Consider the following 13,892-nt stretch of genomic DNA (forward strand, 5'->3'; position numbering starts at 1 on the left):
ACTACAGTCTTTTAAGATGAAGGGTAGATCAAAGAAATGTGTGAAACCATACAACAATAAAAATCACAGGAAAACATGAAGTCTCCTCATAGAGAGGACCAGGGGCTCTGTCTGAGAATCTAGCATTTGCTCTCAGACTGCAAAAATAAGAACTCCTAATGCTACATGGCACCATACACTACACTATATGTGGGTGATGGGCACAAGGTGATCCAACCCAAGAACAATCCAAGGTCATTGGAAGCATTCACATGGAAAAGGTAAGAATATAGGGCTTTATTTTTCTGGTTTATATGGCTGAGTAACATATAAAAATGAAATTGTCTCCACTATAATCAACAAACTTGACTAAAAGGGCAGTCTTCCTGAAAAACATGCAAATTTTAAGTCCTTGACTTTAGGAAACACAGAAGACTTACTCTTAATAAAATACCTGGATTCTTCAGAATATATTTATGATCATTTATTATATCACTATTCGTATACAAACTTATACAATAATTGGCTGGAAAGTAGTAATTGCCTAAATAACTTAGCACGACATCTCATTTCATAAATTTGGTATTTAATCCATGGGGACACAGTAAATCTTGCTCCTTCTTACACTAAACTTAAAATATAAAAATATAAAATATTTTTACTGCCAAAGGACAAAAGAGATAGTGAAACAAACTCTGACTTAAGGTTTGTGGACTTCCTGGATACTATTTGTGGCACATGCTTGCAGCACAAAGTAGAAACTTGCCTTAGGCTGCGCCTTAGTTTTATTTATTTTATCTTTCTTTGTGCTTGAGTGGAAAGCACAATAGCTCTTGCATTTATGATTTGGAAAACTATTGGATTCTATGTATGCAAACTTCACCTGCAAAGTAGACTCTAGAAAGTGTAGCAATTAATCTTTGTTGAAACTCGGAACAAACTCAGGCACAAGCATGATGCCTAGTTCAGTGCCAATAGCTTTAACATAGGGAATGCATACTTCTGCAGAACTGGGAGAGCAGTGGGAACCTGTTTACTTTTTACTTGTCTACAGTGCCATGTGGGTCAGTTCCCTGGCTGGACAAAGAACAGAATAGTCAGAGGTAGAGCTTATGACACTGTCTAAGCTTATTGAAAAAGCAATAGTAGCAGCTGGCTCTCAAAATCAAAGTTGTTGATGAGGGCTTACCCCAAGAAATGCTTTCAGGTGCTCTAGAGGTGGTTATCTAATTCCTAGATTCCCCGTGATCAAATTATAGTGAAAGATCCCTTTCTAGAAGTAAAAAATAATAAATAAATAAATCACAAATGAATCAAAATAATTGGGTTCCCTCCTCCAAATTAGGCTGTGCCTGGGCCAATGACTCTAGTGGACTCGGCCCTCATTTCTGAACAATAGACAGTTGCAGTGGATCCTCCCTGATGGTGCAAAGGGTTAAATCACAACACTATGATGCAATCTGCAGCCACTATAGCATAAGTTCAATCCCCAGCCAGGGAACTGACCCACCTGGTGCCGTAGACCTCTTCTGTCCTGCCTGCTGCTCCCCTCAGCAGTGTACTCTGTCTCTGGTGAATCCTCTCACCCTCCCCTCACCCCCACACACAACTCTGGCCTGTACCCCAGTTCTTATATACATAAATAAATAAACATTTAAAAAAAATAGACAGTTGCAGTGGGGAGCTCCTATGTAGTTGTTGAAAGAAAAGCAGGTTTCCTATAAACACAGTAAGAAATATTAGAGAGAGGCAACTATACATCCTATACTATACAAAAATTCTATTAGGGGAAATGTGGATAAAAATGTCTGGTTAGCTAAAATGTGGCACAAAAATTTGTTTAAAAATTGAAAAAATAATCTCTTTTCTATAACCTTCTTTTCTGTACTTGCCTACCTTTTATAATGTAAATGTAATTCCAGGGCTTACCTAGAGTATATCCAATATTATCACTGAATGGGAGTAATGGGTATTTAAATATAGGTCAATGTCCTAGAGGAAAAAGAAATTCCTCTTTAGAAGGTCAGTACTGTTGAGCTCTCTCTGATAATTGGAATGGTTTCTCATAAGGCAAATTGTGAGGGAAACAATATAGAATCCCACCACTTGAGCTGAGAGGTTCTCTGGTATTTTTAGAGAAAGTGCTGATTCAGGTTCAGTGTATGTTCAAAACTAGAAACTTTCCTTATCTGTTTTCCTTGGCAAGACAGGTTTTTTTCTGGGCACAATGTCTTAGCATCCATAAAATTAAAGAACAAAGTTATACAAGGATTTTAGTAAGCAAAGATGTCATAGCAAAGTCATAGTAGGCAAGACCTACATTTGACTGGGGAACAATACATCATCTTTGGGCAGGAATTAGGTACAGTAATTCCAGTCCTAAAAGTTAGCTTTTCAGATTTTTCCTGCTTCATATAGCTCCTTGTGGGTTTTAAACAATAGAATGAGATGCATTTATTCAGAAAGAGAACATATTAGATAATCCTATTCCCTTTTCTCTTTAGTCAGTTATGTTTACAAGGAAGATGTGTGAATATATTTCTATTGTAATTTGATGAAGTTGGAATAAAAATGAGCTACACCTGTAACATTCCTGGCACTTCATCACAATGTTCATATAGACTCAGTTACTTCTGTTCAGTATCTAACCCCAACACTATAGGTTGATGGCTAGACCAAAACATAACACAAATTATCTAAGAGTTCTCACACCAGAGACTCACCTGTGACCAACACTTCAAATTGTGCCTCATTGTAGTATTCGGAGCTTTCAAAGTAACACTTATATTCCCCATCATCTGAAGGTTTGATGGAATGGATCCTTAAGGTCACCTGCCCTTTGGCAATATTCTCCATCAGAAGCTCTGTCCTTCCTTTGTACTCAGACATCTGATGTGCCATATGATCCTTGGAAGCACCATAATGATGCACCACACCTGGAGGCTGGTTTCGGTACCATTTCACCTCCATGTTCTGAGCATCCATGATTGGGTTAAGATTGCAGGATATCACAGCCTCTTCCCCAACTACAGCAATGACTGGTTCTGTTGGTCCATTCACATGGAATTGACCTGGAAGTAATTAAGAAAAGGATGGAATCATCCCTGAGCTTGTTGAAAGCACTGTTGTGACCCTCTGAGAGAGAAAATAGACTAGTTCAACTAGAAAAATGAGCCATATTCAATGAATGATAGATCTACAGTAATTATCTCCAAAAACACTGCTAATATGAGGTCATGAAATCAATGGGCAACAATAATAAGATCTTTATCAAAATTTGTGTTTTATCACTTGCCTAGGATTGGACTTCAAATTTATATAACTCACTTATTGAATTGTAAAATTCCATGTGTTATTGAAGAATATTTGCATTTTACAGTGAGGAAATTTAGCCAGTGAACGATTAATAATTAAGTAAGTAAGTGATGATTTATTCCTTATTGTATACTCTAAGGCACAAATTGATAATCCTAATATCAACAACCAAGTGTTCCCTTGATTTAAGTGATATGTTACCCAATATAGCATAAGCTATAAATATAATGTGAAACCAAAAAATGCTATCTTTGCATTATGAAAAAATACAGTATGTGAATAGAACACTATTAACAATCACATCAAACAAAATGAAATGTCTAGGAATTAACTTAACTTAACCAGAGAAATGAAGGACTTATACAATGACAACTACAAAACATTATTAATATCTTAATAATAAAACATAAATGAAAAAGCATTAGATGGTCATGGATAGTAAAAATTGATATAACCGAAATGACTTTTCTACCAAAAGCAATATATAAATGTAATGCTATTTTCATCAAAATGCCACCAAAATTCTTCAAATAAATTGAAGTAAATATATTGAAATAGATTTCAAATCATAAAAGACCTCAAATAATAAAAACAATGCTGAAACAAAAAAGAAAGGAAGGCATGTTACCTGACTTTGAACTACTGTAAAATAAGGGAACTAAGAAAGATATGGTACTTGCATTAAAATATATACATGGATCAATAGGATAGAATTGACAGCCCAGAAATAAAACCATGTTCCCATAAGTACTTAATTTACATAAAAGAGCCATCACCATACAATGGGAGAAGGAGGACAACTAGTAAATAGTACTTGGAAAGTTGGAAGGCAACATGTAAAAGAAAAAAGCTGACTCGCTTTTTAACCCCATGCACAAAAGTACCAAATGGATTAAATATTTAGATAAGATCTGCAACAATAAAAAATACAGAAGACTACTTTGGTGATATATTCCATAACATCACTTGATCATAGCCAAAAGGCCAAGAAGTGTTGATAAAGATATTTTGGAGAATTGAGATTACACATGGTAAGGGAGATATAAGCAAAAATAAACAACTGGTTTATCACATATAAAGAGACTTTTTACAGCAAAATAAAGTATAAGTAGATTAAAAAGATTTCTTACTGAATGGGAGAAAATATTTACATATTTCACAAGTGACAAAGGGTTAATATAGAAATATTATATTAGTATTTTTATAACATTTTAAAATATATACAATTTACCAACAGAAAAAAACCCTAATTAATAAGTAGGCAACATATATTAACAGACAATTCACCAAAGAGAATATACAAAAAAAATCAACAGATACATGAAAAAATGTTCATTACTTATTTTTCATAGATGTAGCAAAGCAAAACCTCAAGTTAAATGCATACAGATGGGTGACACCCTATCCTTAGAGGACCTTTCTGCTAGTAGAACAGAAAATCAGCCTCAATGGAACCAAGATCACTAAAAAGAGAATTCATGATCAATTTATAAGCAAAGGGTGCAACAATGAGGAAAATTCAGTGACAGGATTTAAAAAATCTCTATTTATGGAATGATTTTGGACTAATTATAATTTACCACTCTGTATTCCCTTGTTTCTGATCCCAATAAATAAATAAATAAATAAATAGTCTTTAAATAGCCCCTGTTCACTTCTGGCAAGGAAGGTAGATTTCCTCCTGCCTCCTTGTCAGATGATCTCAAAATAAACTTTTTCATTTCTCAAAAGCCAGTACAATAGCATTCACTTTATGTATGTTTGGCAGTGAACGTTGCCAAACTAGGCTTAAAGGTATTGTGAGTATTTTTTATCTGTGGTTTTATTTAGTACAGATACAAAGTGGACATGGGCTGTCCTCTTATTTTCTTACTGTGCAGCCTAACCTTGGAATTGGTACTCTAATGTTATCTGGAACTTTTTTTTTTTGCATCATGAAACTTCTTATTTATTGACTTTAATTCTTTGTTTACACTTAAGTGCTACAATAAAAGATCTGTACACTACCTCTGTTTAAAATATAGATACTTAAAAAGAAAAACTAATAAAATATAGATACTGCTTAAAGTGACCTAATATAGCCTAATGTTGGAGTTTTATATTTGAAAGTGGAAAAAAAACCACATGGTATTTATTCACTAGTTATCTTAATAAAAAACTCCATCTGTTTCCCTTAGTCTTAAACTAGTTTATTATAAGATGTTAGTATAAGGCAATGAATGAAGTTATGTTGATTCCTTTAACTTTTCTAACTATGTGCTAATGACAGACAACCTAAATAATTAATTATTTTAGCAATTACTAATTGCTATCTTTTCTGTCATTAAAATTAATATTAGTTAATACCAATTTCATAGCAGGCTAATACATTTTTAGTATTGCATCGAAAATAACTAGAAGCATAATATTTGGTGTTAAGTTAGGCAAATACAAGCATAGTTACCTATTATTACCAGTTAGAGATTTTGTGTTCTGAAGAGTACAAAGGTTACTAAATTCCTAAGCACAAAACCTCTTACTACAAAAATAAAACCATGTGAACAGAGAGTGAAAGGAAAAGGCGGAAAGGAGGGACGGACGCCGTGAGTCTGTTCACCAGAAAGCCAAATTTTATTCCAGAGCTGAGCTAATATGTACATCAGGGGCATAAGGGGTGGTGTGTCATGTGCCCATTGGCCGGGTCGCGATCAGGTGGGGAGCCAGGTGGGACAGAAGAGTAGCCAGGGGAAAAGGGCCAATGGGTGGGATGGACTGGGCCCATGGCCATATATGGTGGTGAGGTGAGGACAGGCACAGCGTAGGCATGGGCGGTGTCCTTCAGAGAGCACTTCAAATCATTAGTTAGTTAACTATTTATAAACTTAGAAAATATAATTAAATAAATATTTTCCTCAACTAAACAAATTGCCATATCATGGTATGTGTCCAAATAGGTTAAGACTCTGCCTTACTTTCTCATATGTTGCTATTCCCTCCCTCCCTCCCACCAAACCAGAATAATTTAATAACAGCTGTTTATAAATATACTAGGGAAAAATTCTACAATAAACCAATTGGATTGTTACTATTCTACAACCCTAGGTTTAATCTTTGTGACAGGCTTAATTAATCTTTTACAAGACCCTTGTTGTATAGATGCCAAATATTTATCATTTGTACTCTGGCTCCCTTTTCTGACACAGAGTTTATAAAACTTGGAGTTTCCTAAGTGATAGTAAAGCAGGAAGTTTCCCAGTTCTGCTTAGATTTTGCTACTTTCCCAGGCCGGCTGCCTGGGAGGTGTCTGCTGCTTGGCTTCTGCGCTTGCTGGAGCAGTAAGTTCCTGTGTGAGGCTAGTCCACAGCAGTAGCTCTGGCTACCTTGACCCCCTTCCCAGACAATAAAGAATGCTTATGCTGTGATGGATGGGATGATCACACAACCTGTATAAAACTTCACCACTCCTATAATTCAGGGCTCAGCCTTTTGGGATTGATCCCCCTCGTGACAAGTAAATCTTCCTCTCCACCTCTCTGCATGCCGTCTGATTTCTCTGGTGAATTATAATAGGAGGGTCTTTTATTATTCATATGGAGCTTTTAAACATCTGGGTTTATGTATTTGTGTTGACTCTAGGTGGGGCCTCTAGAATACTTTGACTGGGTGCTGATCTCCAGAGGAACCAACATGTTATTAAAGGATTTTTCTCTAGCCAAAAACCTGTGGGGAGAGTTAGGAGGCTGCAGACTTTTCAGTCACCAGAGTCCAATGATTTAATCTAACATGTGTATGTACTGAAACATAAATTTCCATTTAAAAGTCTGAAACAATGAGGAAAGAGAAGTTCCAGATTGGTGAGTATGTCAATGTGTCCTGCGTTGGGGCAGAGTCCACTTGATATAACCCTAATTATATCAAGTTTATAAGGGAGAGCATGAAGACTCTGCTCCTTTACAGCCTTCCAAGCTTGATGTGGAACCATGACAGGAAGGAGAGTGAGAAATCGGGCAAGTGGAGCCACCTGAGAAGATGCTCCCTGTTCTCACTCAGACATGGAGAGAGGCCTCTCTGATAACAATCATGTAAGGTTCTCTTAGGAACAGTTCATCTCACAGAAGGGTGGAGTAGTGTTTCCAAGTTCAAAGGTGAAGTCTCCAATTCTATTTAACCACCTTTAACCTCTGGTCATGGCCAGGGAGCAGCATGGGGATAATGCTGTGATACAGGCTGTGTTCCTGCTTGGGCTCAATGTGAGAGAGTCAGACCCTGTCCTCATTACAGACTGTCCTGGGTCACAGACCTGGGTCTGGATCACTTTTTCACACTCTTCCTAAAACTGTGAACACACTCTTCCTAAAACTGTGAACACACCTACACATGGGAAAAATGAAAGCAGGGAGCAAGTGCACTCTGAACAAGCTGACTCAACTTTTTGTGCAATAATAGGCCAGATAAAGAAGGAAGAAAAATGCACTTTAAAATGAGTGTAATGACAAAATAACAAAGAGATATTTTGAGTTCAGGCTTAAAAACGTACCACCTCAGGGCCCTCCCTGGTGGCGCAGTGGGTTAGATAAAGCACAGCACTAAGAAGCTAAAGCCACTTCAGCAGGCATTCGATCCCTGCCAATCCCTGCCCAGAGATGACCCACATGGCACAGCAGACCTCTCCTGGCCCTCCTGTGGTCCCCCTTGGCAGTGTACTTCGTCAGTTGGCCTGTTCTGTTCCCCACTCCGTCTCTGGTGAATCCTTTCACTGCCTCTTCATCTCTGGCCTGCACCCCTGTTCTGTATGTATAAATAAATAAATCTTTTAAAAAAATGTATCACCTCTGCATGAATTTCTAAAAGTTACAAGAAGATATACCTCATTAAAACACTGGAGTAGGCCCTCCCTGGTGGCGCAGCGGGTTAAAGCACAGCACTAAGAAGCTAAAGCCACTTCTGCATGAGTTCGATTCCCACCTGCCCCGGAGGTGACCACATGGCACAGCAGACCTCTCCTGACCCGCCCGCTGCTCCCCTCAGCAGTGTACTTCGTCGATCTGCCTGTCTGCTCCCTACTCTGCTCCCCACTGTCTATGGTGAAGCCTCTCGTTGCCCCTGAGCCTCTGGCCTGTACCCCAATTCTGTATGCATAAATAAAACAAAACAAAACAAAACACTGGAGTACATTTGAGAAACACACAGAGGACAGGGAATTTGTTTCAGACTAATAAAGAGATAGTGGAGGTGGGTTGTATAAGTAAAATGAAACTTGATTTTGAATGCATGGTAAAAATGTTGCACAAAATAGGGTTTAGATGAGACTTGACAGAAGCTATGCAACCTCTATCAACTGACATATTCCAGATAGAGACGGAAGTGCTCTGAAAAATCAGAATTTCCATGCTAACTTATGTTATGACCTCCCTTTTTTGTAATATCAAAATATTCTAAGCAACCATCAGTTTACAGCCAGATTGCCTTAGCCTCATAAGGCACTGCCTGGCTCAGGTGAGCAAGCGCTGCCCAAGGCAGAAAATTCCTCTAGAAAGCAAAAAATAATATTAAAACTGGCTGATTAATAAAAACAATTATAATAAAATCAATATTGTAAGACAAGGCAGTACTAGAACATGCTAAAAAATAATTAAAGTTCTTTTACTGCCTGGACCAGAACCCAAATCTTATCACTCTACTCTCTTACTTAAGCTTTTATTGCTCAGTCTTTAAATGAGGAATCTTACTATCTCCCTTAGTGATTTATCTCCCAGAAAACTCCTCCAGCCTAGTCTCCAACTTTACTTTACCCTCTTTCACAACTTCTCCGAGGCCCTCGACCTCACCTTATCCCCCTTCACATCTCCAGCCCAGCCTCCACCCTACTCCTCCACTTTACTTTACCCTCTAGGCTGTCTCAATGAGAATGAAGATCATTAAGTAGCATTTAAGGTTTAAAGGGACTTCATCTTAGCCAATCAACACTGTGGTAAATATAACAATGTTAGCCTTGAATTTTATGAATTTATGTACCTATCTTAACTTTAATAGATTGATTTTAAGAATAATGCTAATATTATAATGCTATAATATTGCTAAAGGGCAATACAACCCTAAGCTGTTCTTAGAAAAAAAGATGATTGCAATTTCTCAGCCCAGTTCATGTGCTGATGTCATCCCACTGCTTGCTCCTAATGGATAAAATAAACTTCTGCTAAGAGCAGAACTGGAAGACTTGCTAAGACCCAACTCTGATTCCGTGTCTTCCTTGCTCCCCTTTCCCTTTTTTCTTCTTTTCCCCCTTTTTTAGGAATCTCTGCTCACCAACGCTGCTCCTACCTTGAGACCCTGCCTGTTCTGCCCCCCAATAATCCGTGATCGGGGACAAAGGGTCTCCAACAGAGACTTGAGTAAAAGATATGAGTTGAAAACATGCCAGTGAGAAAACTGAAGGCCATTACCAACTCTGGGGAAAATAGAATAATAAGAAGAAGAATCTATGACAGGACATGGTGGAGCAGCACTGAGGGACTAGCAGTGGATGTCATTGGTACACTCGAGATGATAAGCAACACCCCACAGACTGAAGGGGAGCCCCCACCCAGGGGACCAGGCATCCCAGCGACAAGGCTGGATCTGGCATAGAGTCTCCTCTTGCCTCTCAAGTGAACTTCTTATGCAGTTTTATAATTTCAAATTATGTCTGTTTCTTTTTGCAATGAAAACATTCATCTTACTGTCCAATAGCAGAATTTTCTCTGTTAAAATGTAATAACATTTCATTGTTGATTTTTTTCATTTAAGTTAATTATGTCAATGAATCTTTGTCCAGCAAATGCATGTATTCTCTACTAGATCAATTTCTAGTCAACTCCATGTAAATATAAAATTCCTACATAGGAATTGATATTTTATGTGAAGAGTTCAAACACAGATATCAAACAGAAGAGTATGTGTTATACCAAAAGCATTCAATTACTCTGCCCCAGGATCATGCAGTGTGTGGGTGACTCCAGGATCTGATGGTAATGAGCAGCAAATGAACCTTTCTTTTCTAGGAACAGAACCCATGAGAATAACTTAAGATATCACTTAGATTTCTAAAGTTTATATATATCAGTTTTATGTAATTGTGTTATTTCATCCTCACAAATCAGAGATTAAAAAATGAGAACGAGACTCAAATAGGAAGAGAGGACAGATGAAATGAGGTCTATATGAAGGTCTTCAGATCTAGAACACAGAAAAAGGGCAGAAGACCTAGGAATATTTTGTGAAATAAAATGACTTCTAAGTTAGGCTCCAGTGTACAGTAAGTTAGTCATTTATCCTTCCCACTCACCTGTGCTCGGCCAGGGCAGCATTGCTGAGAGCAGGAGGGTCCCGATGACCATGCACAGGGGCCGCATCCCAGCTCAGGGCTCAGTCTTGGAGTCAGACTCCCTCCTCACCTGGGCTGTTGTGGTCACAGTCGTGGGGCCACATTACACTCAAATTCTTCTTAAAACACTGTAAGATTCCTAAACACAAAACTGGCTCATAGGAACCCCTGATGGGAAAGTGAAAGCAGGAAGTGAGTGGACTCTGAGCAACTGACTCAACATTTCATGTATTAAGAGATCCAATAAGGAAGGAAGGAGTATAAAGCAAACTTAATGATTACATGGTTAAGGAGAGGCCCTACAGGATGAAGAAAATTCTGACCCTAAACTCTTCAGTTTAGTTTCCAGACTCTGTTTTCTGAAGTATAGGGGAAATAATCCTTGAGACACTATAATATTTTCATATTGGGCCAAGGCAAACCCCAATAATGCACATAACACAGATAGGAACTTGTGCACGAGTTTCAACGATGCCCTGTCTTCAACATCCCATAGCTGGGCATTTTAGTGGAGTAAAGAAACTATTATTGCTCTTTGTCCCACATTTTTGGGAACATGTATGGAACACATGAATTTATTGATTATTGTATTTTAAATAACCTCAAAACTCTATTGTAAAAGAGAAATGGAAACACATGGGACTCCAATAAAACTTTCGTTTCAGTCTGAATGTCAACTTCCAGATTAAGTGAATGTTCCCAGGAACCAGGTGTGGATGTGTCTGCTAATCACACCTAGAAGGCTCTTTCTTTTTGAAATCTTTTTGAAATCTTATTCATATTAGCTTCATGTTCATTTGACCTTGGTGGCTAAGCTTCATAAAAATGAAATAAACCACAATATATTTTGATATAGTTCTACTTATTTCAAAATGATCTTTTTGAAGTCCACATGCTTATATGTTAACAAGGAGTGCATTCTGTTGTCATGCCTAAGTATTGAGTATGTTACAAAATATTTATCCATACCCTCAAAAGTGGACCTTTGAGTTGCATCAAATATGAGGGGCTATTTAAAAAAGCATGAATCATCACCACATATCATTTATACAATTAGATATATTTTATAACAAATATTATAAGATTCCCAGGTGAATAGATGTCCTATTCAAATATATGCAAAATTCTTTTTTTAAAGCCCTATAAAGGTCTAATATAGTCACATATATTATGTAGTCATATATATTAAATAGTCCCATAGAGGTATAGTATCATCATAAACCAATTATTTACATAAATAATTTCTGAAATTTTCAGTCAATATACATAATCCATTAGAACAATTCTATTACTGAAAAAAGATCTCTCATCTTAACTACTCTATTTGACATTTGAACCCGACTTCAACTTCTGCTCCCAGTCAGAGAGGGTTGTCTGCTATTAAGGGCTCATGTGATTAGATTATCTCAAAGAATAACTCCAAAGGCCAACCTTAAGTACACCTGCACATCCATTTTGCAGTGCGAGACAATGGATTCATAGGGACAGCGCCGGGGGCAGACATTATGGAAACAAACCTCTGCCTGCTGCCCACTATCCACTGAGCCATCATGTATTGGCTGGGGGCCATCAGTGGCTCCTTAACCTGAGCCCCAAATTCATGTGACATGGGGACATTAACACTTGTTAAGGGAGAAACAAGAAAAGACCCCTGAGCAGTACCCAAGCGGGTACCTACAGGCTTGGCCAGCAGCCTGCTGCAGGGGTTACGGGACCCTGGTGGCAGCTCCTCTGCTGTACTCAAGGGGACCCTCCAAATGCTGGGAAAACCGGACACCAAATTGACGCCTGGAACTCTCTGCAGGGCACAAAAATTTCTAAGCTGTGATTTTATATAATTTTGCCAATGCTTCCTTGTACACACTGATGCATTCACATCAGTATTTCCTGGACATCTCTTCTTTTCAGATAATATAGAATGAACTTATATCAGATGTGGCAATTTGACAACTGTCCTGATGCAATTGTTGAAGTCCAGGCTGCATGTTGATGATCATCCAATGTGAGTGTTCCTACCCAGGTAGGGTCTTTCTATAGAGATGTCCTTCTAGAGCAGATGGACATGTACTGGCCAAATACACACACATCGTTGACATTAACAGGTTTTCACAAGTGCTTCTTCAAAAAGGGAGCACTGATTCGTATCGCAATAGTGGTTTAAGTGTGTATCTCAGCACATAGGTTGGCTAACAATGGATTCATCTTCATAGTTGTTGCCCATTAGGTAGGTTAAAAAGAGATCAAGTAGTATAGTCTGCCTTTTATTCATTAGTAAAATCATTTCACTGTCCAGTTAGGAAAATAGAAACCAGACTAGTTAGTCTAACAGACCTTAAGACACATGGGATGGAGCTCCTGGCATTGGAGACACAGAAATGTGCACAGGAGCCCTGAGGTAACACAGAACACATTGGCTTTTGAAATGGTTCCCAGGTCAAAAACACTGGAAGACACAATTTGGCAACTTCACACGCCTTTCTAAAACTAGTACTGGGAGGGACCAGCTTGAACTCATTTTCTAGACTACTGGTATTTGTGCTCCATTGAGAACCCCATCCACTCCTGTGATATAGCTGCACAGCAGAGTCTAGTGTTCCAGCCACATGCTGCAATTGATCTAGGTCCACTGATCTTTCAAGGACACCAAAGTGCACGGAAAGGTGGTACCTACCTACTATACTGCAGATGGACCAGGCTGACAACCCATTCATTGTGCTGCCCCAACAAAGTGCAGATACCTTGAGTGGCTACCTCAACTGACCAGGAGGAACTATGCTCTTGGACTCCAAAGAGCATCACAAAATCAATCTTTCAAGACTCAAAGAGGTACTAGTGTTGTCTAATATTAGAAGCAAGCACATAGAAGCAGGCTAAATGGGAGATATCCCATGTCCCAAATGAACAGGAAAGACAAAATCTCAGGAGAAGAGTTTATGGAGACAGCTGATGAAGATGAGTTCAAAGTAATGGTTATAAAGATGTTCAGTAGACTTGAGAGAAGAATAAATGAATTAGAAATTTTTAATAAAAACCCTAGCATATGTTACAGATCTGAAAAATGCAATGACAAAGCTGAATAATGCAAAGAGTGCCTAATGGCTAAATGAAGCAGAGGAGCAGATTAGTGAGCTGAATAGTTAAGAAATAAAACTCACCCTGGCAGAGGAACAAAACAAAAATTAAAAATCGAAGTGTCCTGGCCCTCCCTGGTGGCGCAGCGGGTTAAAGCACTGCACTAAGAAACTAAAGCCACTTC

The 13,892-nt window shown here is 38.2% G+C and overlaps 1 protein-coding gene across 1 annotated transcript in view; it reads right to left on the minus strand.

Moving 5' to 3' along the window:
• The window catches only part of LOC101627563 (butyrophilin-like protein 2), an 80,828-nt gene that overhangs the window by 29,731 nt on the left and 37,205 nt on the right, over positions 1 to 13,892 (minus strand). Inside the window, exon 7 of the mRNA XM_012726075.1 lies at positions 2,703 to 3,050. Coding sequence (XP_012581529.1) covers positions 2,703 to 3,050 — 348 coding nt within the window. The remainder of the gene's footprint in view (positions 1 to 2,702; positions 3,051 to 13,892) is intronic.

The sequence above is a fragment of the Condylura cristata genome, unplaced genomic scaffold (assembly GCF_000260355.1).
Source record: "Condylura cristata isolate star-nosed mole 26May11 unplaced genomic scaffold, ConCri1.0 scaffold00017, whole genome shotgun sequence".
In the NCBI taxonomy this organism is placed as follows: Eukaryota; Metazoa; Chordata; class Mammalia; order Eulipotyphla; family Talpidae; genus Condylura; species Condylura cristata.